This window comes from Emericellopsis atlantica (assembly GCF_019669845.1).
Source record: "Emericellopsis atlantica unplaced genomic scaffold F5Z01scaffold_1, whole genome shotgun sequence".
Taxonomy (NCBI): Eukaryota; Fungi; Ascomycota; class Sordariomycetes; order Hypocreales; family Bionectriaceae; genus Emericellopsis; species Emericellopsis atlantica.
The window spans coordinates 1118455-1143402 of NW_025764703.1; the positions used below are offsets into that span (position 1 = coordinate 1118455).

General features: G+C 55.9%; 12 protein-coding genes across 12 annotated transcripts; 4 read left to right on the forward strand and 8 right to left on the reverse strand.

The window, feature by feature from the left end:
• The first annotated feature begins 417 nt into the window (after positions 1-417).
• On the forward strand, positions 418-3189 carry F5Z01DRAFT_642500 (origin recognition complex subunit 4 C-terminus-domain-containing protein). The gene has a single exon (XM_046262644.1). The coding sequence runs from the start codon at positions 655-657 to the stop codon at positions 2980-2982; it is 2328 nt and encodes a 775-aa protein (XP_046123093.1). The 5' UTR covers positions 418-654; the 3' UTR covers positions 2983-3189.
• A 350-nt stretch (positions 3190-3539) lies between these two features.
• F5Z01DRAFT_678957 (uncharacterized protein) lies at positions 3540-5702 on the forward strand (the record flags this gene model as incomplete). Its single annotated transcript, XM_046265484.1, has 2 exons — positions 3540-5377; positions 5435-5702. 2 exons carry the CDS (start codon positions 3540-3542, stop codon positions 5700-5702), a joined length of 2106 nt encoding a protein of 701 aa, XP_046123094.1.
• Positions 5703-6229: 527 nt separating this feature from the next.
• Positions 6230-6934, forward strand: F5Z01DRAFT_669898 (uncharacterized protein; the record flags this gene model as incomplete). The annotated part of the gene is made up of 1 exon (XM_046264485.1): positions 6230-6934. One exon carries the CDS (start codon positions 6230-6232, stop codon positions 6932-6934), a length of 705 nt encoding a protein of 234 aa, XP_046123095.1.
• Positions 6935-7169: 235 nt separating this feature from the next.
• Positions 7170-7622, reverse strand: F5Z01DRAFT_669899 (uncharacterized protein; the record flags this gene model as incomplete). Its single annotated transcript, XM_046264486.1, has 2 exons — positions 7170-7361; positions 7410-7622. 2 exons carry the CDS (start codon positions 7620-7622, stop codon positions 7170-7172), a joined length of 405 nt encoding a protein of 134 aa, XP_046123096.1.
• A 1207-nt stretch (positions 7623-8829) lies between these two features.
• On the reverse strand, positions 8830-11635 carry F5Z01DRAFT_28364 (regulator of G protein signaling). Its single transcript, XM_046258769.1, has 3 exons — positions 10701-11635; positions 9300-10634; positions 8830-9236 (listed from the first exon to the last, which is right to left on the reverse strand). Exons 1-3 carry the CDS (start codon positions 11418-11420, stop codon positions 9120-9122), a joined length of 2172 nt encoding a protein of 723 aa, XP_046123097.1. The 5' UTR covers positions 11421-11635; the 3' UTR covers positions 8830-9119.
• Positions 11636-12383: 748 nt separating this feature from the next.
• F5Z01DRAFT_27956 (uncharacterized protein) lies at positions 12384-13696 on the reverse strand. The gene has a single exon (XM_046258729.1). It carries the CDS (start codon positions 13328-13330, stop codon positions 12557-12559), a length of 774 nt encoding a protein of 257 aa, XP_046123098.1. The 5' UTR covers positions 13331-13696; the 3' UTR covers positions 12384-12556.
• An 854-nt stretch (positions 13697-14550) lies between these two features.
• On the reverse strand, positions 14551-15106 carry F5Z01DRAFT_28360 (uncharacterized protein). The gene is made up of 2 exons (XM_046258768.1): positions 14759-15106; positions 14551-14710 (listed from the first exon to the last, which is right to left on the reverse strand). Coding segments are annotated over exons 1-2 (255 nt in total). The 5' UTR covers positions 15013-15106; the 3' UTR covers positions 14551-14709.
• Positions 15107-18477: 3371 nt separating this feature from the next.
• Positions 18478-19283, reverse strand: F5Z01DRAFT_28738 (uncharacterized protein). Its single transcript, XM_046258784.1, has 3 exons — positions 18920-19283; positions 18640-18872; positions 18478-18579 (listed from the first exon to the last, which is right to left on the reverse strand). The coding sequence occupies exons 1-2, from the start codon at positions 19167-19169 to the stop codon at positions 18670-18672; spliced, it is 453 nt and encodes a 150-aa protein (XP_046123100.1). The 5' UTR covers positions 19170-19283; the 3' UTR covers positions 18478-18579; positions 18640-18669.
• A 115-nt stretch (positions 19284-19398) lies between these two features.
• On the reverse strand, positions 19399-20678 carry F5Z01DRAFT_678959 (RNA pol II accessory factor, Cdc73 family-domain-containing protein; the record flags this gene model as incomplete). Its single annotated transcript, XM_046265485.1, has 2 exons — positions 19399-20046; positions 20124-20678. The coding sequence occupies 2 exons, from the start codon at positions 20676-20678 to the stop codon at positions 19399-19401; spliced, it is 1203 nt and encodes a 400-aa protein (XP_046123101.1).
• Positions 20679-21347: 669 nt separating this feature from the next.
• On the reverse strand, positions 21348-22536 carry F5Z01DRAFT_669902 (mitochondrial carrier protein LEU5; the record flags this gene model as incomplete). The annotated part of the gene is made up of 2 exons (XM_046264487.1): positions 21348-22304; positions 22360-22536. The coding sequence occupies 2 exons, from the start codon at positions 22534-22536 to the stop codon at positions 21348-21350; spliced, it is 1134 nt and encodes a 377-aa protein (XP_046123102.1).
• Positions 22537-22589: 53 nt separating this feature from the next.
• On the forward strand, positions 22590-24034 carry F5Z01DRAFT_28449 (MT-A70-domain-containing protein). Its single transcript, XM_046258776.1, has one exon. The coding sequence runs from the start codon at positions 22980-22982 to the stop codon at positions 24000-24002; it is 1023 nt and encodes a 340-aa protein (XP_046123103.1). The 5' UTR covers positions 22590-22979; the 3' UTR covers positions 24003-24034.
• Positions 24035-24066: 32 nt separating this feature from the next.
• On the reverse strand, positions 24067-24919 carry F5Z01DRAFT_669904 (uncharacterized protein; the record flags this gene model as incomplete). The annotated part of the gene is made up of 2 exons (XM_046264488.1): positions 24067-24790; positions 24843-24919. The coding sequence occupies 2 exons, from the start codon at positions 24917-24919 to the stop codon at positions 24067-24069; spliced, it is 801 nt and encodes a 266-aa protein (XP_046123104.1).
• Positions 24920-24948: the final 29 nt, after the last annotated feature.

Genomic DNA, 24948 nt, shown 5'->3' on the forward strand with positions numbered 1-24948 from the left:
ACTTGGCTGACACCTGGCGCTTAATCTCATGTAGACGATACGTTGTCTAGGCGCGTCGGCAGTATCCGCTAGGGCAATGCGCTGTGACTGGACCTCGGGTCTCTGCCATGAAACGGTGTTGCAAACGCTGGCTCGTCTCGAGTCAACGCATACCGGTGTCTCGGCTCGACAGAATGGGGGAGAAGTTTGTTTAGGCGACTTTTTCCCAGACTCCTATTTACAGCACTTCATAATCTCAGCTGCGCAGCACAATAGTGGCGTCACGTGACAGCGCGTTTGGATATGGCGCCTCCATGACCGAGACAAATAATAGGCGAACGAAGTGAATGAGAAAATCTAGGAATATTGTTTTTCATGTGATTCGTAATATTCATAGTTGACGTTCTTTTAATATACACATTGGGATAGCCTGAGCACGGCCCCTCGGCCGAAGAGCTGTCAAGGGGACTCCGTGCAGGGTAAGCAAGATACAGTCCTAGCGATCTGTGCCCAGAGCGCGCCTTGTCTCCCTCGACGCGTCTTGATCTAATTACCTGTTCCTGAACGCCAGCTTCCAATCTATATAATCAACAGCGCCGCACCAACGATCGTCTGAAGCAGACGCCGGAGGATTCGACCCAAGTTTTCAATGCACTTTTCACCGAAGCCCGATCGATGACGATTTCCAACAACGAAGCTGTGAACCCCAGCGGTTCGCAGCACCTCGACTCTGCTTCCAAGACCACCGCTTCAGCAAAGAAGCGGAAGCTAGAAGAGTTCAAGTCTGCGCTGAACGACTCCAATGCGTCACAAGCAGGTTCTCCCGCTCCCAGCAATGCCTCCGGGCCGTCCCCAGCCAAGCAACACCGGCCGCCACTGGATTTCATGACGGGGAAACCAGCGGGTGACAAACCTCGCCGACCACCACTCAATTTCAGGACTGGCAAGCCCGTAACCGAAGCGATCAAGGGACAGCCAAAATTCTCAACAGAAAAGGGCTCCTCGCCAGTCAAATCGCCAGCGAAACCGCCAGCCAAGTCGCCTGCGAAAGCTTTGCCTACGAAGGCAACGCCCACAAAGAGACCGGTGGGGAGGCCGAGGAAAACGCCAATCCCGATAAAAAGAGTGGAAGAGGGCGATGACGACGACGAAGATGTGCTATCGGCGACTGAGAACTTTGGGACGCCGTCTAAGAGTACTGGGAAGCGACTCTGGGGTCCAACAGCAGCTCCCGCAACGCCTCGAGGGATTCTGACACCTTCAAAGAACCGGGCAGCGACGCCCAAAAGCGTCAAATTTGACAAGCAAGTTGGCACAGAGCTGTTTTTTGCGGATCTGCCAAGCAAAGGAATGCCGGCCTCCGCCAAATTCCAGAATGAACCTGAACCAGTGGCTGACATCGTCTGCGGCGTGTGCCGCAGGCCGCACTCGAAACCACCGAACGAGATCATTCTGTGCGACAATTGTGACTATGCTGTCCACCAGCTCTGTTGCGGCGTTGAGGAGATACCCGAGGGCGACTGGCTGTGTAGAAGTTGTTCGCAAGAAGATGCTATCAACGCGACACCAAAAGCAAGTGCCCCATTGGCGTTGAAAGCCACGGCGACAACAGTGCCCACAGCTCCAGTTGATTTGCCAGATATCCCGAATCTGGACCAGCATGTGCGGTCATTGCAGCGCGTTCTCCTGGACCGGTGCTTGGGTCAACGGAGGATTGAAATGTTTGGCCTGCACGAGGTACGCGAAAAGTGCCATCAGATGATCGAGCAGACTGTGGTAGCTGGGGAGGGAAACTCCATGCTGCTCATCGGCGCCAGAGGCAGCGGGAAGACGACCATGTTGGAGAATGTGATTGACGACATCCACGAGGAGCACAGTAACGACTTTCACGTGGTACGACTAAGCGGCTTTATACACACCGACGACAAGCTGGCATTGAAGGAGATCTGGCGTCAATTGGGGAAGGAGATGGATGTGGAAGATGACCTGATGAACAGGACAAACTACGCCGATACCATGGCGTCGCTTCTAGCCCTGCTTTCTCATCCATCAGAGATCCTAGGCACCGACGAGGGCGTCACATCCCAGTCCATCATCTTTGTCATTGACGAGTTCGACATGTTCGCAGCGCATCCCCGACAGACGCTCCTATACAATCTCTTTGACGTGGCACAGTCTCGAAAAGCACCCATCGCAGTGTTGGGTTGCACAACACGGCTTAGTGTGGTTGAGATGCTCGAGAAGAGAGTCAAGAGTCGGTTCAGCCACCGCTACGTCTACCTCACCATGGCCCGGTCATTGCCAGCATACTGGCAGGTGTGCAAGCAAGGGCTGCTTGTCGAGGAGAAGGATGCGAGCAAAGAGGGCCTTGACGTGGACCTCGATGGCTATGCGCAATTCCACCAGTACTGGAACGCGAAGATCGAAGACATGTACAAGCTCCACACCTTTCAGGAGTTGCTGCAATATCACTACTACACCAACAAGTCGCCGTCAGCTTTCTTTAACGAATGGGTACTCCCTTTGGCATCACTGTCGGCGTCAAATCTGAACCTGGAGATCCCGTCCATCGCCTCGCAACTGACATCCCTGAGCTCGGCCGAATCGAAAATACATCTGCTTCCGGCTCTATCAGACCTTGACCTGGGCTTGCTCATCGCTGCCGCCCGTCTGGACATTGTTGCGCATACAGACACGGTCAACTTTGCAATGGCCTATGACGAATACACCTCACTCGTGGGCCGGCAGCGCATCCAGTCCGCCTCGTCGGGCATGCTGGCGGTGGGAGGCGGCGTCCGCGTGTGGAGCCGTGGTGTCGCGGGCATTGCGTGGGAGAGACTGATTAGTCTGGGCTTGCTGGTCCCTTCTGGAATCAACGGAGGCAAGGGCATGGCACATGGAAGCTTAGAGGGGCGGATGTGGAAGGTTGATGTAGCGTTGGAGGAGATACCCCTTGGTGTGAAGCTGAGCAATGTGCTGGGGAGGTGGTGCAAGGAGCTGTAGGTGCTCAGACAGGCTTGATACCACTGTACTTCTGGAAGACAGGCACATACACAGACAGACAGGTATGAATTGATGATCATGCTGGAGAAGCCATTCCGCCTTCTGGACTCAGTCTGGTCCCTGGCCGGGTCCTGGTCCTGGACCCTGAAGCTGGGGCGGGTGGGTCCCGCGTCACCGCCAGAGCTCTCCGAGTCGAGTCGTGCATCATGATCCACCCGCGCCTGCAGCTGCCGCTGCAGCATCGCCTCTCCCCAAGGAAAGCATCTTCGTGTCCTCGCATCATCCACCTTCTGAAACACTGTTGCCGTCCATTGGTTTCTATCTTCCTCGCACAACTGACCCCGCCTTCGCAGCCGCCATCGCACCAAGCATCATCGACCCTGGCGCGTGTCACTTGTAGTCCCCGCCGCCTCCTCCATCTCCTCACCCTCCTCGTCCTCCTCCTCGCCGTCACCCTGGCTTCACGCGCCTTTCCCCGTCTGTCATCTGTCGTCAATCACTTCAGACCACCCACTTTCCAGTCTTTCCTGCCCATTCGCTCCGTCACGACGAGTACCATGGCCAGCGCCAAGTTCAAGCAACCGCCGCAGGCGCCACCACTCTTCACCCACACGGCCGAGTCCATCATCAGCGAGACCGAGCGACTGAATGCTGAGTACAAGAAGGACCTCGACGAGATTGTAGCAAAGGTCAAGCCTGAGAATGCCACCTTCAAGAACACCATTGGCCCCATTCTCGTGGACGACGACGGCTCGGCTGTCCTCCGTCGGGTCCTCAACTTCTACCAGCACACCAGCCCCGATGCGAAGCTGCGCGATGCGTCGACCAAGGCGGACGACATTACGAGCGACTTTGATATCGAGTGCAAGATGCGTCAGGACGTCTTTGACGTAGTCGAGGCAGCCTTCAACCAGCGCGAGTCCGAGAAGCTGGACACCGAGTCCCTGCGCGTGCTGGAGAAGGAGCGCAAGAGGTATGTCCGCAATGGACTGCTGATTCCTGACGGCCCCAAGAGGGACCGCTTCAAGGAAGTGCAGAAGCGCCTGGCGCAACTCTGCATCCAGTGCCAGAAGAACCTGAACGAGGACAAGAGTGCTATCTGGTTCACCCCTGAAGAGCTGGATGGTGTACCAGAGGACGACATCAACATTGCCGATCTCGAAAAGGGCACAGGCGAGAATGAGGGCAAGGTCAAGTTGACCTTCAAATACACTCACTTCTTCCCTGTTGTCAAGTACGCCAAGAACGCGGAGACAAGGTCGCGCTACGTGATCGAAGATGCCAACAAGGCCAACCACAACGTGCCCCTCTTCCAAGAGATCCTCGAGCTTCGCGATGAGGCCGCCCGCCTGCTCGGGTACCCAAATCACGCGACCGTCAACATTGAGGAGAAGATGGCCAAGTCGCCGGCCAAGGTCAATGAGTTCTTGGGCGATCTCAGGACCAGACTAGCCGAGGGTGGCAAGAAGGATGTCGCTGCTCTGCTCGAGTACAAGAAGAAGGACTACGCTGAGCGTGGAGAGGATTTTGATGGCAACTTCTACATGTGGGACACATCCTTCTACTCTCGCATCATGAAGGAGAAGGAGTACAATGTCGATGAGATCAAGATCTCACAATACTTCCCGGTCGAATCGACCTTTAACGGTATGCTCAAAATCTTTGAGGAGATCTTTGGTCTGCTCTTTGTCGAGGTCACGGGAGACGACCGCAAACAAATCAGCAAGACGGGCAAGGCCGAGGACATTGTTTGGCATGATGAGGTCCGCCTGTACTCTGTCTGGAACGACGAGGCTGATGGTGGCGAGTTCGTTGGCTACCTCTACATCGACCTGCACCCCCGCGAGGGCAAGTACTCACACAACGCCAACTTCAACCTGGAGCCTGGCTACATTCGAACTGACGGATCGCGCAATTACCCTGCGACCGCATTGGTCTGCAACTTTAGCAAGCCATCGGGCAAGAAGCCCTCTTTGCTCAAGCATAATGAGGTGGTGACGCTCTTCCACGAGCTGGGCCACGGTATCCATGACCTGGTTGGCCGCACCCAGTACAGCTACTTCCACGGCACGAGCGTGGTGGGTGACTTTGTCGAGGCACCCTCCCAGATGCTGGAGAACTGGTGCTGGACACCGTCCGTGCTGAAGTCGCTGTCGCGCCACTGGGAGTCTGGCGAGACCATCCCCGACGACCTGGTGTCGAAGCTCATTGCGACAAAGAACCTCAATTCCGCTACATCGAACCTGGCGCAGGTGCTGATTGGCACCTTTGACATGACGATTCACAGCCCCGAGTCGCACGAGGCTATCAAGAAGATGGACGCTGGCAGGCTATGGAACCAGCTCCGTCACGACATTTCGGGCATCAAGGGCCCAGAGGACATTGGCAAGGGATAGTAAGTCTTCCTCGTGTACGCTGGAAATTTGAGTTGGGATTACGCTAACAACTGCAGTAACTGGGGTAATCGCCATGCTAATATTGGCCACTTCATTGGTGGCTACGACGCTGGCTACTACGGCTATCTCTGGTCCGAGGTCTTCTCTACCGACATGTTCCACACTCATTTCAAGGCGAATCCCATGGACAAGGAGCAAGGCCGCCGGTACCGCAAGGTCGTGCTGGAGAAGGGCGGTGCCCAGGACGAGATGGAGTTCTTGACAGAGTTCCTGGGTCGGGCACCAAGCACAGAATCCTTCTATCGCGAGCTGGGCTTGGCGTAAGGGATGGGGTTTATCAAATAGATCTTACTACGAGCCTAGGATCAATAGGCCTAGGACCTTGCGCCCTTGTGTCGTAGAAGGTAGTATGAATAGATGAACTACCCTAGACCTTGGGCTTGTTGACCGCCGCTGAGCGGTGAACAAACCCCCCGACTTCTAACCCTGCCTTACGCACTTTACACGAGATGAACGATGCTGGGACGCATTTTCGAATTGAGGCACTCGTTCTACTCCTATGGCACGCGTGCTGAAACAGCCCATGGCCTTGTGCACGGTCACGGGGTCAAGATGAGACAGACGGACAAGACGGCATTGGCGCTGGCATCGCTATTAGCTCGTGGGATTTGACGCCAATGCAGCATCCATGATCCTGGTTTGTTTTCGGCCATGGCGTCGACGGACCTCATCTCGCTCTCATCCATCTATCTAGTATCTTCTCAGACGCAACTGCCCTCACCCACTCACTCACTCACTCATCTCCCATTTCGTCCGTGCCCACAGTTGATGCTCATGTACAATCCGGCAGCATGACGATGCAGAAGCGCACAACCTTCACGAGCATAACGCCACTGCCACCCTCCATCAACCGCAAGCAGGCCGTGGCGTTCCTCCACGACCATGAGCAGATGATCGACCTCAACCCGCTGGTCATCAAGCACACTGTCATCCCGCCGCCCGACCACGCGCCGCCCGAGGAGATGCACTGCGAGTGGCACTCCATCACCGACAGGATCGAGTACGTCCCCGGCGTGACGGCGCTGTCGGGCCTGACGACGTACACGTGCTGCTTCCACGACATGGCCTGGGGTCTCCAGACGCACTGCTACGCCGGCTTTGGGCTCGAGATCCGCGACAAGTGGAGCGTCGGGGGCAACGAACCCGGCGAGGAGCCCGAGAGGCACGAGATTGGTATGGGCATCCCCGCCAAAGGCCTCTACCTGCGCGAGGAGGTGGACTTTACGTGCAACGTCCTCATGGCTGCCTTTGTGCGCAAGACAATGAAGAAGGCCCACGGACACCTCGTCGAGGCCCTGGCCAACAAGGCTGAACGCGATGCGCGCGAGGGAGGGCTGGTGGGCCCGCACAACGGAGGCGGCGCCTTTGTGTCGACGGGGGCAGGGCAGCAGCAGCAGCATCAAGGGCCGGTGGCAGAACTGCATGGACCGACGATTGGGCTTGTCGAGGCCCCGGGGAGTCAGCCTGAGCCGCGAAGCGCCATGTATCGGCAATGATACGAAATACATAGGCCACTGTCATCCCGATTCGAGCTGAGACGGGATGGTGTTCGACAATCATCACTACCAAAGAACAGATACCACGATTTCGGAAATTTCAATCATTTTTTGTGTTTTCTCGCTGCCCATCTGGACCATTAACTCCCCCAACCAACTAATAAGCACCATGAAACGAAATAAGATGTTCTGTTACTCTCCACAACTGTCTGCTCTGATCACCGGCGTCCTTCCCTTACAGGAAGAGACCAAGGGCGGCGAGACCAGCCATGGCAGCCACGCCGACCTGCTCAGCACCGGCCACGAGGGTAGGCTCGGCAGGGCCACCGGTGGTGACGACGGGGACAACGGGCTTGGTGGCCGCGGTGGGCTTGACGGGCGGGTGCGGGAGGGTGGCGGTGGGCTGGGCCTCGCACGTGTAGCAGGGCTATGGATCTTGTCAGCATGAGCTTCCTTCTGGTGCTCGCAGTCTTACCTCGACAATGGTGCAGGGGCAGTCGGTGATGGTCAGGGTGGTGGGCTCCGTGACAGTGTACTTCTTTTTGCCGAGCTCAAAGGTGGTGGGCTCGGGGCAGTAGGTGGTGTACACGTCCACGACCTTGGTGGTGGTCACGACGGTGCCGTTGGTGGCAGCCGAAACGGCGGTGGCGGCAGCGGCCAGGGTGAAGAGGGCAGTCTTGGAGAACATCTTGAAGTTTGGTTTGGGATGGTGGATTTGATTGAGTGATTTCCGAAATTGAACTGTTGAAAAGTGACCAGATAAAGAGTGACTGGAGTGAATGATGTGGTTTGCTTAGCGAATGGATGATGGGCTGTCGTGTGCTGAGGAGGCAAGAGAAGAATCGACTTGGACCGGTCCAAGAGACGTCCTTTTATGTCTTCATGAAGAGAGCTCTTCTCGCGTTCTCGACACAGCCATATCAACAATGTGATCCCGGAGATCCGTCCAGGCAAGACAATAACTTGGCGTTGGCATTCGCTATAGGCCGAGACGGTGTCGAAGCCCTCGCGTCGCCATTCCAGCTCGCGCCACGCCAGATTGCGAGACATGCCAGTCCACAGGCAATTCCCATGTCGACAATCATGCAACACCGCGGTAACGAGGCTTCCACATTCCCAGCTGATACAAGCGATTCTGTAGTGTGATCATTCATTGGGTTGATTGTACTGAATTGGGGGCCCGTCCTCGCCCTCTGTTTCTGCATGGTTCGCTCTATGTACGTACATGCAATGTATGTATGTATGTATTGTCAATCCACAACAAGCTTTCCAGCACATCCAACCTGGCCTGACCATGTCTCACCGGCCGCAGCTGTGCGCCCGGCAGCTCAACGCTGATCATTAGGGGTCCCCCATCTTCCGACAACGTCCTCCGCAGGCGAGCCATTCCACAAGTCGAGCCGCTCGGGCAAAAACAATTATTCTCGGGGGAAATCCGTGTCGATGACGATGGCCCTGTCCAGAGCGCATCGTTCTATGCCGGTTCTCAAACGCCTTCGTATTTCGTTTCCTCTGCCTCCTCCGTCCGTGCGCAAACAAAATTTCCGCCAAAGGGTACTTTGACGATCGCGAGCCGTCATCACCAAACAAACATCCAAACAGCATCACGACAGATACACCTCTCCTGGCCGCAGCCAGAGAGCCAATGCGATCGCAGATACAAGAGCCAGGCTGGCCATGAATCGAATAACAAATGGGAAGAGGAAGAAAAAAAATCAGAAAACAAATAGTAATAAAAAAATTCGACAAAACGCCACTGATGCATATGCGATATGCGACATAGGTGTGAGAAGAGTCTATACGCGTAGACGATCGTGAGTGCCTGCAGTCAGTAGAGGGCGGCCGTCGAGTTCGTTCGTGGAATCATCAGGCGCCACGAGGCTGGCTGCCTTGAAAATCAGACGCCCTGCCTGGCCCTGCCAACACAATGCGCCAGTTCAGGCGACTCCCGAGGCGAGACGGGAGCAAGCGACATACTCGTCGAAGCTGGGTCTCATGTCCAAAGAAAGCCCAGGTACAGCTGCAGCGCCAGCGCGGACGTCAAGCGGTGACTGACTGTACAGTGCGGCACGACGGCCAGCATTGCACTTTGTTGGTGTCCGCTAGGCCACGAGAGAAACCATAGATTGTAGCCAGCGATCAAGGAGAAGCAGCCCGCGACAAAAAATTTCATCAGGTTGGCCGATTACTTTCGGTTTGACCGGCTCTGGCTGCGCTCCGGACCGCGGCCCATATTATCGAATTCATAGTTGCGTAATTGCTGTTCGTACTTGGGGCTGCGCAGGAACTTGGGCACCGAATCCTATGATTGAGTTAGTACCACCATTGGTGCCGAACCGAAAGAAACTCAATTCGTTCCACTTACGCTAGCCATTAGCTTGAAGACGGCGTTCTGCGCATCCTCAAAGAGCGAGGTGACCTCTTGCAGCGTGTCGACCATGGCGACATCCTGCCCGACCGCCTTGGTCATCCGGGTGGCCAGGTTGTTCCTCAGCTGGTGATCAATGTTCAACTCGCAGGGCGAGCCGGGCGCCAAGAAGGCATTGTAGATACCGTAGGCCTGGGCCATAATCTCCTTGACGCTGTCGAGCGACGTGGCCGAGGGGTTCTTCTGCGCGAGCCGGATGGCGGCCTTGCATGACCGGACGAATTCGTCCACGTCCTTGTAGAAGGACAGATTCTCCTCGCAGTGGGTCTCGCGCAGGTTCTCGCGGAAGAGCAGACGCAGGGCGGGATCCGCCAGGATCTTGTCCAGCCGCTGGGTGTTGGAGTCCCTCGTGATGGCGTTGCGGGCAGAGCTGCCGCCGCCCTCGCTTTCCGACTGGCGGCCCCGGTTGTGGCCGGCAATCACGTCCTTGCCGCGCTGGGTGATCTGGTAGATGGCGTATTTCGTCGGTTGAAACATGTTGCTCCCCGCGTTTTGCGACATAAAGTTGCGGTCTTGCGCGACGGGCTCCATGAGGTCATACTCGACAAACAGCGTCGCAATCTCCATGGTCTCCCGGCGGTCGACAATGGTCGAGCAGTCCATGAGCCAGTCTGACGCGGCCTTACCCGTCAGGGTCTCGCGGTATGTCTTGCCGTTGATCTTGCGCTCGGCCGCCATCTTGACGCCCGTGAGGCCGTCCCGGTAGTCGTGCAGCGACTCGGAATCGGCGGCGTTGACGCTGGTCTTGACGTTGCGCCCCTCGGCGCCGGCGAAGCGGCGGAAGATGACCTCGATGGTGCTGCGGTCATGCATGAGCTTGTCCGTCTGCAGGTCGCGCTCGAGGATCACGAGCTGCGTCGAGTGCAGCGCCGTGAGCTCGGCCACCTGCTTTTGCTGAATGCCGTTCCGCGAGCAGAACCTGTCCAGTACCGTGACGCCCTTGGGGGTCAATTGCCACACGGAGCCCTTCATGTTGTACACCTGCTGGTACTTGCCGTCGGCGCTCTCAATGAAGCGAGCCTCGAGGAAGCGCTGGCAGATGGACCGCGCCATGTCCTTGGCCATGCTAAAGGTGGTCGTCGTCGTCGTGGTCACGATTCGCGACGGGTCTTTGGGGTCTGGCATGCGGTTGGACTGTGAGAATTTGAGCGAGCCGAGGTTGTTGATAGCATCCTCCGACAAGAAAGTGTAGTCCACCTTGGACAGGCGGACACGGTGCGAGGAGAGCGGCAAGAGGCTGACGATGAGGGTCGAGAAGAGGTCCTTGAAGTCCTGGGCTTGTCAGCGGCGGGTCACAAAAAAAAGGATATCACCACTCTGCCCAACACCGGTCTTTACCTTTGTAAATGGACGCTCATCGTCCGTCATGCGCAGCAAGCGCGAAGACGTCTGGTGCATCTTGCTGTCGCGTGGGGAGACCTTGACGGGTGGTGGCGTGTTGGGGTCTGTCTCGGAGTAGGGCTGGGACAGGAGTTCCGAGTCCGTGCCGGCGGCTGGTGCCTGAGTCTTGCCTTCAGCAATGGGACCGTGCGCGAGCGATTGATTTGACGGGATCCGAAAGATGGACTTTCTCGCCGGGCTCGTGGGCTCTGAGCTGGGGAGGTAACCAGGCGTGAGGGAGAGTCGGGCGAGCGAGTGGCGGGGTCGGACGGTGGTCTTGTCAAAGGCGGCGGCGGCAAAGGAGAAGATGCCGCTGGGGGAGCGCTGGGGTGTCTTGCCCGAGAGGGATGGCGAGCTGGAATGCCGCAGGAATTGAGGTGGTGGAGGCGCCGATGTGGAGTTGTCGCCGTCCTCCAGCTGCTGCCGGTCTTGAGGGGACTGAGGCTGGGATTGCGTAGCAGTGGCCGCCGTGGGAGGTTGAGGTTGAGGTTGAGGTTGAGGTTGAGGTTGAGGTTGAGGTTGAGGTTGAGGTTGAGGTTGAGGTTGAGGTTGAGGTTGAGGTTGAGGTTGATGATGATGCTGGGTGGAAGAAGAGGGGGGGGAGGAGGAGGAAGGAGAAGAGAAGTCCAGTTCCAACGTCAGTGAATCAGGTATCGAAGGTCGCGAAACAGCGGCCATCTAGGTGGGAAGAGGCTAGTAGGGGGCCTATTCGCTTTTGGGGAGGAAAGTAGGTAGCAAACAGGACTGGACTGGATGGATGGATGGGGAACTGGAAAGTAAGGCCAGGCAAGCAAGCAAGCAGGCCAGGAGGATGGACGAGATTTGAGAGCTGAGGAGTGAGCCCCGAAGAATGAGAATAGGCGTGTGTTTTAGTGTGGGTGGGTTCCCTTGGTTTGGGGACGATGGAACTGGACGACTGGAGGCGTGGACGACTGGACGGGACTGAACTGGAGACAGACAGACAGACTCCTAGGCACGGCGGTCACGTATTGCTTGCTGGTCCTGAGCAGCTCTAGGACTGGAGTTTGTAGGAGCAGAAAGGGCAGCAGGACGGACGGACAGAGAGGAAAAGGGATCGGCCGGCTCTACCTAGTAAGTTACCTACGACATGTCTCTACGCTCGAATGCACTCTTCACGATTAGGTTCATTTGTCGTAGCACTCTACGTACAGCCCAGTCCCCCCATCAGTCGCTGGACATGGAGCACTGCACGCGCGCTGCAGGAGGGGGTGCGGTGAGAATGTGGGTGGGTGCATGCAAGTACGTACAGTGTGCACCCACCACAATTATCACCACCCCCTCCGGTCCGGTCCCTTCAGTCCAGCATGAATATGATGTCTCGTCCACAAAGCCCCTCCACAGGCCGAGCTGTCAACGGCGGGGGGGTCAACAATTGATAATGATTACGGAGTACGTACGGAGTAGAACCTCAGGCCCAGCCATGCTGATCGGGTCTTTTTTTGATTGAGTAGCGGGGCGCCAACGATTCTCGCGGTCTGGCAAAGCCGCAGAGGCCCAAATGTCCACGTGGCAGGGTCCGACGTCTGCGACATGACTCTCTTTGGTTGTTTGTCCCTGCAGATTGATCAAGCCGAATTGCCCTATAAATAAATATGAAATATTGGCTCAAACACCGCGGCCCTGCTCCGCTCGAACAAACGAGTAGAGAAATCACAAACACTGGTGGTCGGAATTGCTTGTCGAATTCTGGAATAAGGCGGTCTACAAGTACCTGCTACTACTGTAAGTTCAGGCACTAGTATTGCTAGATCTGACTGCACGTGAAGTCGCATCAGAGGGAGGACCAAAGTCGGTCAGGTCAAAATTGTTGGCGAGCGCTGTCCAGCTGCCAGACTCGGGGTCATGCACCCCTCACTGTATAGTAGCGATACCAGGGTGACTGCGTACGTAGTCTTGCTAGAGGTCGGCTGTCGCCAGCAGCCATTGTAGCACCAATCCGTGGCTCGTACATTGCATCTTGAACGGGCATGTCTGCTGGTCGACAGACAGAGGCCAGCCACGGCGAGGCACAATCCGACCAGACCTGACGACTGGAGCCAGGAAGCATCAGCACGCTCACGATGAAACAAGCAGATGTTTTGGGATTCCACACTACGAAGCGTCTGTTTGACTTTTGTGATCGTCAGTAACAATTCCTCGTGATCCACCAGCGGACAAGACGGGGGTGACAAAAGATCCTGCAAAGCACGGGACAGCCAACCGCACGAGCGAAATGCCGCCATTAAAGAGTCCAGTCCAGTCCCGCTCTCGGCCTCCAGCACAGATCGGCGCGTGGCTTTTTCAGCAGGATGCGACACGGCGCACGCCGCACGCACCCACCCACTCACCCACTGACCACCCAAATTTTTCTCTGCGCCTCCGCCGCCTGCGACATCACGTTGCGGCCACGCAGCCATGTACATCAGCCCCTGATCCCTGTCGCCTTTTGCTTTGGTGGACCGCCATGGACCGGCACGCCCTCGCCTTCGTGCGTCCCAGGCTCGCAGCGACGTTGGCGGTGAACGATGCCACATCAAGACCGTTTCCAACAAGTGTACATACGGATACAACCCGGCCAAAGCTGCCATTTCTTACGGACAGAGTTAAGCTGATCGACGCCGTCGTTGATTCAGTTAATCCCCGGCATTTGCACTATCAGCGACTGGAGCTATGCCATACAGGCGATGGTACGCAGCACAGTAGGACTACCTCGTACTCTCCGTCTCTAAGTTAGGGAGCTAAAGTCTTCAGCAAATAGGGATCACCGATAACGAGATTTTTACTTTCCGACAAGCCCGCCTCATACCCGTGCCTGTTCTGGAACTTTGCTCGACCGCACGGCTCTCGTCATGGAAGCCTCGGTTCATCAATCAGCAACGCTTTGGGGCCGTGCTAAGTTATTAGGGTCTTCCCATTGAGTTTAGCCTTGCAGGTTCCAAGGGCGCCAACAAAACTTTACATTCGATCGCGCCGTGGCTTGTAGGACATGGAGACACGACGAAAGGACCGTCGAGTTCGGATTTTTAAAGCCACATATAGCTTGTTACCTGATGTGTAGATTGATGCAGAGAATCGTCACACGGATATAAGCAATTGTCTGCGAGGCTCAACTTGCAACACACCGTCTTGGACTGCACCATCTGTCGGCAGCTGTTAGCGCCGCAATGCGTGCCTCCGTACGGAGTAGCTCTGGACGACCAGACTCGCTATGTGCATACCGAGAGTCCGTACATTGATATTTGATCCATGGAGCATCAACGAGCCGATTATTAGCACAAGTAGCCCAGGCTAATAACGCTGACCGGCTGCAATGATTAATTTCATGAATCACGCGGTTTTTGATAGAAATCAGCAGCCACGCCGACCTTTTGATTGACGTTGGGGGTTGTGGCGCAGAATTGAGTCGGGCAGAGCGTGCTTAATTGTTTAGACGCAAGCGCTGCAGGGTCGGCGGACGGGATTGGCGAATGTGGACAAGCGCCCGGAGTACGTAACGCCAAAGCCGCCGGCCTAAGTTTTATAACCAATGCAACTTTGCGAGCTCTGAACAAAATGCAGTTCAATACATGTGTTAGTAGGTAGGTATCCAGTGCCTCCAAAATTGGACGTCGCTTTTCCATAAATTGCAAAGGCAGCTGGCATGATGGCATCGGACGCGATGTGAGCGACAGTGAAGCTTCGTCAAGTAGCCAAGTTCAAAGGTCGACCGCTCCGTGTCGGCTTTGTCTGTACCTTTGGTGATGCAATGAAGCTGTGGCCAAGGTATCATTACACGCGAGATGTCACGGAAAGTCCACTTCTCCTCCCACTGCAAGCAGCGATAGCACAGCGAGTCCACCAAGGGGCCTATCTGCACGACATGCTCCCTCTGCCGCCTGGGTAGTACTGCCGCCTGTCAAAGCGGAAGCAATCGGCGGAGGCCCGAGAGGAGGGCAAGCAGCCAACACGCCTTGTTGGTCAGACCGCATCTATTAGGAATCAGGATCATACTGCAGAATCAAGCTGAAACAACATACCACAAAAGATCTCCGTTCATAGCATCACCTGTCTTCAACGTCCATTGGGTGCAAGACATGCAGCCTGTCACTGAACGCCACCTACGCGCCATGAGAGCCAGAGAGCCAGAGAGCCAGAGAGTGCAAAATGACATTGATGTTTGTCGAACAGCGATGGCTCTCCCAGCCGACTTAGTGTTTTGCCAATAAGCAATGGCTAGTAGTACGTATTCACCAGGTATTACTACTGTAGCTAACGTTACCTTTGAAAGCATGTTCAGCTGCTTCCTGCCTACATGTACGCAAGTAGGTTGCTGCCCACAACGGGTGCGCACCGCCAGATCGACCGGCCCCAAGTCCCGTTACCGCCGACCAGGACCGCCGTTTACCCACCCCGTCCCGGCATTCTTCCGTAACACTGTCGATTGTACTTGGACTGCCTGTTCGGGAACCATGTGAGCCTATTACACGTGCGTGCACCGACATGGTCTCTCAAGTCTGCAACAGTGTGTCATCATGGCATGCCGCTGAGGGGATGGCGCGATGCACGTTGACTGCGACGCTGATATCATCCAGCTGAGATCGTCAAGACGAGGGCGGGTGGCTGGCTGTGATGCGGGGACGGCAGGTCCCCACCAGCACCCAAAGCCGTCCGTCATACTTGTCAGATTCGTGTAATTTATTCATTCTTTGATGAGTAACATGTTCTGGAGATGAGAGAGAACTATCCAACCAAATAGGCTTTGGTACGGGCGGCTCCGAGGATACATGTATCCAAACGAGATGCATGTACCCGGGCGAGGTGCATAGGCGCTGCCTCTGCCGCTGCCAGCGTCGTGAGGAATGGAATGCAACTGGTCCAACCGCATTCCCGCGCGTCTTCGATGACTGGAGCGCCCGCAGCTGAACAGATAGCTGCTGGGACTTTGCACTGGGGATCTCACAATTGAGCGGTCACTGTAGACTAATAATAATTGGCAGCATTATAAGAAGCGATAGAAAAAGACTTTATGTGATGTTTGCAAGTCACTCAGTCTCAGTTCTCCTCGATAATTGCATAATCTTCGGTCGCGGCATTCGTGAAAATCCCACGTGGCCGGCGGATTGTTAGGCGTCTGGACCTTTTTAATCATAATTACGTAGTAGTTTATCAAGTCGCTTAGATTACGGGCGGCAAGCCACCGAGTGTATTTGACGACACTGTGGCGTTTAACGTGATAGAAATTCCAATTGTTCTGACGCTGCATCTTAATCCCTTGCAATATTTCCGAGACGAAGCAAACTCAAAAGCCTGATAGCATCTCCGCGGCATTGTCAGCTCTCGCGGCATCTGATGCCTCATTGAAGCTCTGAAATAAGGCGACCGTAGGGTAACGCAGCCTCGTGGACAGACAGACAAACGGGCGGTGGATGGTGCAAGTTGGTGGAGGGAGGCGTGTCGGTAGCGGCCAGGACGAGAACAGTGCACACAGTAGTCTGCACTGTATGTATCACCGCAGACTGAAAACAACCCTTGCAAGGCTGCGATGGGTGGTGAGTCAGTTGAATCAGCAGCCCAGCCCCAGCGGCACTCACCAACGCCAGCGAGGGTGAGTGGAACCACAGCCACGTGGAAAGGACAAAGCCCTCGCGTGCTCACCGCCTACAGGGATGGAGTTCAGGGGCCGATTGGCGGTGACAGACATTGAAATCGGCCTGGCGGGAGGGGAAAGAGGCTCAACGAGCACAAGGAAAAGAGGAGATGGCATGACCAGCATGCGCAGTGGACCTTCATCAATAGCTCCGTCCCTTGACTCGAGAATTGCATGGACCCTGAAAGCGCGACTTGGCTCCGAATTGCGACGATGATCATCAACATCAACCAACCTCGGCGGCAGAGTGAGTATCTACAGTAATAAGTAGAGCCAGCGTCTTGGGTCGCTCGACACGGTGCATGCTCTCACAGATGCAGTACTGTAGACAGGACAGTGCGCACAGCACCAGTACGGGAATAGCTACAGATGGCCGCCACAAGCCACTTACTGGACCTTATGCAGTCAGCATCGTCCGAGTCTACCGCCATCTGAGACGACCGAGACGACAGTCCCAAGCGACCAACAACAAGACTGTGATCACGCGTACAATGTGTGTGTGATCTATGTCACCGAGCGCCACCAGTCCTTGTAAGCAGTACGTATAGGCGCCTGTAATTTGGGTGCTTGGGCATCACCAACCATGCGAACCAGTCTATACGTATGTCCTCTGCGTGTCCCTTGCTAAACTGTACAAGCATTGGACGCCGATCACCCATAATTCACAGCAAGAGTCAGTGACCGACATTCGGTACGCATGGTTCGTGGGATATTCATTACTCATTAGACAGGGGGAGGAGAAACAAGTTAACAACCGAGACCTTTGACGCAGAATTTCGAGAGGCTGAAAATGCAATCTCGCTGGACGGGGGCCAGCCTGCCGATTTTAGTGCGTCCCCTAACATGTGCCACATGGCAGCAGCCGATCAAACCAGAAGCCTCTTTTTCCCTGGAGAGTCTGGACTCTTTTCACATGATGAATCATGTCAGCCCCAGCATCATAGCTTGTCTTTGTCATATTGTCATAATACTCCGAAAGCCCGCCATTGGACGGCCGCACAGTAGATGCCGCCGCCGGGCCTGTTCACGATGATCAGCGGGCATGTGAATAGTTGCGGGCGCTTGGAGGCTTATGTTGTGATGAGAGTTGCACCTTGACCGGCACCAGAGCATCCATAAGACGGATGTATGTACGCGCTGATCACCATGGCGGTGCCTCAAGATTAGTAACGTATGTTGAGGGGAAATTATGGATCATCAAACCAGTGAGGCCACGCGCGATCGCATGCACCCTTGGCCGCAGATGCAGACATGAGACAGAACGGTGCAGTTTCTTGTTCGTACCTCTCAAACCGCACGAACATTCCAGAACTCTCACAGTGGAGGATGGCCCGCCAGCCAAGGAAGCCATTGACACGGGCAATGCCGCATCCGACAGGCAATCGCAGCTATCAAACGATATATCGGCCGACAGACGGGCTAGAACGCCGCAGATGGACAATGTCGCTGCTTGCCTGAGGGGTCTCACGAGCGAAGAAAAAGCGGCACTGGCGCTGTTCATTGGGCGGTGAGACGTCTATGGAGTAAAAAGACGTGAGATCTCTGCGCGATTATATACTGGACCACCTAGAGCTGCTCTGTGCTACCCCGAATGGGTACAAAGTACTTGGCCATGTGCGCGGGGGCGGTCAGGCGACTCAAGGTGGGTGTGCGATCCCGCCTGGCCAGACGGACAAATCGATAGTTGATGGCTGCGAGACCTGCATGCCCGTCTGTGCCGATTGAGATGCGTCTGTTGGGGATGCTGTCACCCATGTGGCCTACGTACCTACTCTACCTTACCCCTGGGCTTGCTGCCAATTAGCCGATGGAGGTTGTGCGAGAATGCCACGCGAGAAGTTGAGCATGGGCCGGCCGTGCCACGATTCGATCTCTTTGAAACGTCGACAAGCGGCAGCGATACCGAGCTTGATCGCTTGACGACATGAGCAGTATCACAATTCACACCGTACGGAGTAGCATCTACGGCGGTAACCATAGCGAGCACCGTGTCCGAACAGCGACCGATCTCGCCCGCATAACGCCGACCGCACAGTCCGACCCAGACCCCTTGTACGAGATCCGTATGACCCGCCGTGACGGAAGCTAAGCTTTTTACCTCGCGCAAGGATGGGCGTTCCTTCTTGACACGCCTGTTGCAGAAATGCTTTGAGCTAGCGTCGGACCGTCAAGCGGAGCCCGTTCAACAACAGTACGAGGATCAAGTTGGAGCTACTCAGCTTCAGTCGCTGTTGACGGACATTCAACCCGAGTGTACGGAGTGCAACACACCGAATGACCGCTCAACACGCTGTGGCACAGTCAGGACATGCGGTGATATTTCCAAGAAACGTCGTGTATCTGTTCCACAGCAGGGCCGGTGCATGGCTTTCCACGTTTTGGTGACACTCCAGAACGTGCTCGCGTTCGGTCAACCCCGAGAAGCGCCGTGAGCGAGAGGAAGGTTTGCATATAAAGTACGTACAAGTATAAGCAAAGTGTCTGCACGTATCCGTACATGGAGCCTGAACATCTGAGCCATACAGAAAGATAATACCCAAGGCCTACATACCTTGGTGGTCGACTGACCTTGACATGGAAATGACCTGTCTCGCCTCGCCTCGGGGTCCTCTGCCTGGCGCCAGCTTCAGATCAGCGTCTTGAATCCTTGATGCGCCAAGACTGGTTTCAACAAGAGCTTCTCGGTGTCTCGAAACGGACGACGATACCCAGATCTCGGCCGAAAAGTGACAGGGCACAGCACTCAAGGCACATGACTGCCTGCTCAAGACCATAGACTCCAGCTTCGTCAGAATAATCATGTTCACCAAAGGCCAGGCTCATTCACTGCACTCGCAATGGTGTATCGTGTTGGGCTTCACCGGACGAAAAGCAACATGTTGATGCCTGACCACTCTCTACCGTGCAGCCCTCCTGCAGCCAATGTAGGCAATAGATGTATGAATCGAACGAATCCTAACGCCGTCGCTATTCGACTCGCCAAACCGACGAGGTCTCATTTTTCCAAATGTTGTACAGCAGCCGCCCGTTTCAAATGGAGGACGGCGCGGCATCCTTCCTCCACCCCTTGTGCACCATGGAGACTTCGATCGCCTTCCAAATCTGCTCGGTGATCTCCTTGTCTCTGAAGCGCGATGCGTCATGGCCATCGCCCCTCCATCGGTCGACAGCCGTCGAGACAACACGGTGGCCCCAGTCCTTGACATTATCAGGCGGAGCGTCCCCTCGCCAGCCCACGTACACGCCCAGCACGTGCTTGAACAGCTCGTTCGGACTGCTCCACTTATAGTTCTTGAACTGCCACGTCTGCCCAGTGGTGAAGACGGCCACGACGCGGTTCCAGTACTCGGGCTTGAACTGCTCCGGTCCCTCCACGAGGATGAACCTCAGGGGCCGGTTCGGGTCGATGCTCGGCATGCTGCGCTGCACGTGGAGCATGGAAGCCGTAGAGGCGGCCGTGTCCGCGGGTGTGAACCTTCCATCCTGGAGGAAGGAGCGGATATTGTTCAGGCGCAAGAGAGCAGAAGCAGAGGGCGAGAGGAGGATAATGGGGTCGGGACGACGCCCGGACACCTTGGAGGATACAGACGTGGTCGGGTTGGCCGTGGTTGATGTGGGCGCAGACTGCGACTTCTTCGTCAAGAATGGCGCGGCGAGCTTGCGTACGTGCGAAAAGTCCTGGTTTGGGGTGTTAGCCAAGCAACAATTCCACCAAACTCGCATAGCCTCTGGGGTAGTATAGTGTCATAGCATACCGTAGGTTTGATTCCCCGCAGGACGGTGTTGCGATCACCCATCTTCCTCTCGCCGTTGTACACGCTTGCCAGCCTTGGATCCAATGTCCCTTTGCCAGCTCTGGCCGTCGACGCCGCCGCACCAGCCTTGGCCGCCGCGGCTTCTCCTCCAGCTGCCGCCGCCTCGCCTCCCGCGAGCGGGATAATGTATTCACTCTCCGCACCCTCGAGCCATGTGATGAGATCTAGCTTCTCAATGTACCCCAGGTTCTGGACTTTGCCCTTGTCGCCCAAGGATTCGTTGAGCGCTGTCGCTTCAGCATTGTACTGAGGGATGAGCTGGTCGCGGTTCAGCCACGCAAAGTAGATGGAGCGCAGGTCAAAGGGCTTGTCATTGGAGATGAAACGCGTCGGCGTCGCGATGGGCAGGGCGATTCCGCGCGTCGGGAAGGCGAGATGCGTCGCTTGGGCGAGCTCGACCCGTGGCGAGGCTGGGTCCGAGGACGCTGTAGGGTGGTATGGCGCTTGGGTCTTGATCGCTTCGCGGAGCAGAATGAGGGGGTCGGAATCAGCCATGATGGCGACGTTCTCGGGAGGACTGCGGTGAGGAGAGAGGCGCGCGTCTTCAACGTTGGAGATGGATGAGGTTGGAGCTTTTCTCAAGGTCGAGCTTTCCATGCAGCGATTTCAGCCAATCAGGCTCCGGCGTACGACAGCCTTACGCCTTCACACAATTCTACTATGCTCAATGGGCAGAATATGATTAGCCGCAGTTATCTCGCAGCAAGTTCAATGGCTCAGTTAGAGTAATGAAAATAACTTTGAATACCACTCATTTCTGTGGTGAAATTTGACCCCAACGTCCATGGGACTCGAGCGCGATTCAAGTTCAGCCTCAAATTTTGCCAATACTCCCCTACCCTAGAGCGAAGACATGATTGAATGCCATTGAGGGCTGATGGACTTTTTCGACTGATTGGAAAACGAGATGAGTAACATGACTGATGAATGATTATATCTACACTTGAAACACCCCAGTTCAACACCAAGGTCGCCTTGTTGTTGCCCAATTGTTGGTACGACATGCTCAAATTGACAGAGACATCTACCTCGTCTGTTGCCTTTATATATACTTTCTAGAATCTACATAACTCTTCCCATGCATGCTCTACGCGAACCAAACCCAGATGACACCAATGTTCCCCCGTCAAACGCCGAAACACCCTCCAGCCGTACGCGCCCTCTTTAAATCCCCATCAGAAGCTTCGCCCGCTCGTAGGTATAGAAAGCCACGGCAGCCATGGGCATCACCTTGACGTATCCAATCGTCAAGCCCACGAAGTAACCCCTGAAACCTCTCTCCCTGAATATCATGCGGGCTGTTTCGCCAAGCCCAAGCCTGCGCCCATCGCCCACCGCGCCGCCAACCTGCATTCGTCGACGGATCACCTCGAGAGGGTACGACGCCGTCTGCGAGACAATACCTGCTATGCCTCCCGAGGTGAGCTCGGCCCACGACCGCAAGGCAGCGGGTTTGTCATGTGGGTGGTTCTTTTTCCGGGGTAGAGTCGTATGCTGCGCTATCGAGGGGTGACGCAGGAGGTCGCTCACGGTATCGTGCGTCAAGAAGGACATGCCGGCATAGGGGAGCATGCCGAGCACGGTAGGGAAGAAACCACGGTAGAAGTTGCCAATGCCAATGCGGGGTGCCACCTTTTGTATCGTCTCCGCGGCGGCCTGGACCGGCTGCGGCGCATGAGGTAGTTTCGCCGTGGTTGAGTGGTTGATTGGGGACTCGTTGTAGATCTGGCGACATGTGGATGCCAGTGATGACCGCCCCTCGCGCTTGGTCTCAAACGCCATGCGCACGCGTATGACTTCGAGGGGATATGTGAAAAAGACGGAAGTCACACCGGCCAAGCTGCCGCTCACTAATCGTCGCCACGGCGTCTCGTGATGCCTCGAGGGGATGATGATCGATCGGATTTGCTCATAGGCGAGGAACTTGATGCCGGCGTAGGGGAAGATTCGAAGTAGAGTAGCCGAGTGGCCGCGAAACAGGCCCCGACTTCCGTCCTGTCCATATATATCTTTCATAGCGGTCGCGACACCGAACCATGAGCCTGTATATTTCGCAAATTGGGGACTGCTGGCCTGAAAGAGAATCTTGACGCGGTCGAGAGGCGCAACGACGGTTTTACCCTGTACTGGTCAGTATGCCTCTTTGCACCGCGTCATGCGAACCGTATCGACCTACCGCACATCCTGCCAGACCACCCGCGACTCCGGTTCTCCAGACATAGTCCCAGGTTCGCGTGCTTGCCCGGCTGTTGGTGTCTGCGCTGGCTGGTCGTGTCTGCTGCGACGGCGTCGCTACTGGTCGCCCAGCCGTGTCGTTGCTTGTCACCTCGGACATGGAGGAGGCATGGCTCATGACCAGAGAGTAGGTGCTGGCTGGCTGGTGTGGTGATTCTCCACGTGCGGTGGGAGTGGAGGAGGACTTGGTCGTGCTATGAGGCTACCATGCCTGGTATGTAGTGCGCAAAAGAACAAACAGGCCCCAAAGGTGCGAAATTGTCAGAAAGTGTGTGAGGCAAGGAAAGTTAGAATGTGTCGAGGGTTTCGTCGGCCATGAGCAACTGGCCTCGAGATTGAAGATTACTGTACAAGACTGGCGGCGGGCCGGCCAGGGACTTTACTGACCTACTGGACGTCATGCGGGCGACTTTCCTGGTTGTATAGACGCCACACGATTCGCTGCGGAGCGCGGGACCCCCACAAAATATCGCGCACTCGCTGCCAGCGAGGGGGCATCCAACCACTAGCCGAGGGTTGCCGAGTTCCAGTCCCTTCATACGCTTACTGGCACTTTTCCGGATGAGAAGACACAAGCCATACGAGAGGGTCATGGAAAGATCCTCAATTCTGTATCAGAGCGATGACGGGTCAATACTTGTTCTCGACATCCCACGCTCACTGGAGGAGAGCCAGACGCTGCCTGGACAAATCCCTCTCTCACGACGCCTCATATCGGCTCAACCCGTCACCGAGCCATATGTGACGCCTGAGCCGAAAAGGGCTCGTGGCGGTCACGCGACGCTGGCCGGAGCCCAGAACAAGTCGCCAGCCGCGCAGATAGCCGACCTCATGACGGCAGCCGTGGCTCAGGATGCCCTGGATCACTGCAGTCACCATTTCCACGCAGACTACTGCTTGCCTCGACTGTTAGAGGGACCGCCTGTAGCCGGTGAAACCTTCACGCCTGCTGGCGCACGAAGCCTCCATGGCTCGTTGCAAGAGCTGAGCAACCAAGTCCGAGAAGAGGCACCAGTATTTGATCTTATCATGATGGACCCGCCGTGGCCAAATAGATCTGTCCGGCGCAAGACTGACAACTACTCGACCGTCTACCGGCTTGAAGACATGCAGCGCCTCCTACACCATATCCCAGTGCCATCGCACTTGTCACATAGTGGCCTTGTGGCCTTGTGGATCACTAACAAGTCCAGCATTCTCGACTTTGTCAAGGAGCTGCTCGCGTCGTGGCGGCTGGAGCAAGTAGCGGAGTGGACATGGCTCAAGGTGACCGCCTCGGGCGAGCCAATCTATCCTATCGATTCAGAATGGCGTAAGCCCTGGGAGAAGCTCATCATTGCCAAGCGCGCAGGTGCGGCGACGCCCGCTGGACTACAATCCAAAACGATCATCGCCGTCCCCGATCTTCATTCAAGGAAGCCCAGCCTGCAGCGACTCTTTGCAGACATCTTGCCTCCCCAGTATTCGGGGCTCGAGGTCTTTGCGCGGAATCTGACGGCCGGCTGGTGGAGTTGGGGCGACGACGTGCTCAAGTTCCAGCAAAATGTACATTGGTCTTCGCCGGATGATGCAGACCGCCCATAAGTAGCCCAATTACAGTAATATACATCTCGTCATGGTACAACAACGCTTGCGGCAACCTGCGAACCTACTCCCTCACCGAAGGCAACCATTGTCCCTTTTGCGCCTTGGCCCATCGCTTCTGCACCACCGTAGAGCTCTTCTTGTCAGGACGGCCGGCTGCTGCACGGGCCGGGTTCTTTGCAGACTTTGCTTGGCCAGCCTCCATTTTCGCCGTGACCCGGTCGTCGGCCGCCCGCTTGTGCACAATCTCCTTGGAACCATCCTTCTTGTTCGACGTCGTCGCGATGCTGTTGAATTTGGGATCCAAATCGACGCCATTCTGCCACTTCGTCTTGCCCATAAGTATGTCTTGGGCAGACTTCCTCAACTCCGCCCTGTCCTTATCATCCGGCTTGGGCTTTCCATTTTCCACAACGGCCTTGGACGGAATCTCGCCTATGCCAATGCTCCGGCTCAATTGGCGATTCTTGTAAGCAGCTTCATCTCGCCGATCGAATAGCTCCTTCATGAACGCATCGGGGTTGTTCGGTAGCTCGGGCCATTGGAAAGGTTTGGCCAGTTGGACGGTCATGAATTTGTACGGTTGGGGACGGTAGACTGATTGCAGGCCAGTGCGGTGGATCAGAGATTGTTGCTTAACCATGACGCCGACCCTGGTGACCTCGACATTGTAGAGATTCCACAGGTAATCGCGCAGATCGAACTTTGTGAACGTCAAGGGAACTTGGAAGAAGGCCTCGTTGGGGTGCATCTTCTTTCTCCGGAGCAGGGTGACGAGATGGGAGGGCCTGGACAAGTAATGAGCGGTTGACTGCGGACGGCGCGTGCTTGGCTACTCACATATAGACCTCTTTCTTTCCCAGGCGGAAGCCCGGCGCTGAGAGGCTTGCCGCCGCCTTCGTCGCTGGAACGGCCATGGTCGCGGCTGTGATGTGTTGATAGATAG

Bases quoted from the DNA above. Each gene is read 5' to 3' on its own strand.
- F5Z01DRAFT_28364 (XM_046258769.1), bottom strand. From the start codon at position 11,420: ATGGCCGCTGTTTCGCGACCTTCGATACCTGATTCACTGACGTTGGAA. The intron at 10,635-10,700 runs GTAAAGACCGGT...TGACAAGCCCAG, and splicing joins ATGAGCGTCCATTTACAAAG to GACTTCAAGGACCTCTTCTC. The intron at 9,237-9,299 runs GTAAGTGGAACG...ACTCAATCATAG, and splicing joins TCTTCAAGCTAATGGCTAGC to GATTCGGTGCCCAAGTTCCT.
- F5Z01DRAFT_27956 (XM_046258729.1), bottom strand. From the start codon at position 13,330: ATGGCAGCTTTGGCCGGGTTGTATCCGTATGTACACTTGTTGGAAACG.
- F5Z01DRAFT_642500 (XM_046262644.1), top strand. From the start codon at position 655: ATGACGATTTCCAACAACGAAGCTGTGAACCCCAGCGGTTCGCAGCAC.
- F5Z01DRAFT_28738 (XM_046258784.1), bottom strand. From the start codon at position 19,169: ATGATTATTCTGACGAAGCTGGAGTCTATGGTCTTGAGCAGGCAGTCA. The intron at 18,873-18,919 runs GTATGTAGGCCT...TCAGATGTTCAG, and splicing joins AAGGTCAGTCGACCACCAAG to GCTCCATGTACGGATACGTG.
- F5Z01DRAFT_28360 (XM_046258768.1), bottom strand. From the start codon at position 15,012: ATGCTTTCAAAGGTAACGTTAGCTACAGTAGTAATACCTGGTGAATAC.
- F5Z01DRAFT_28449 (XM_046258776.1), top strand. From the start codon at position 22,980: ATGAGAAGACACAAGCCATACGAGAGGGTCATGGAAAGATCCTCAATT.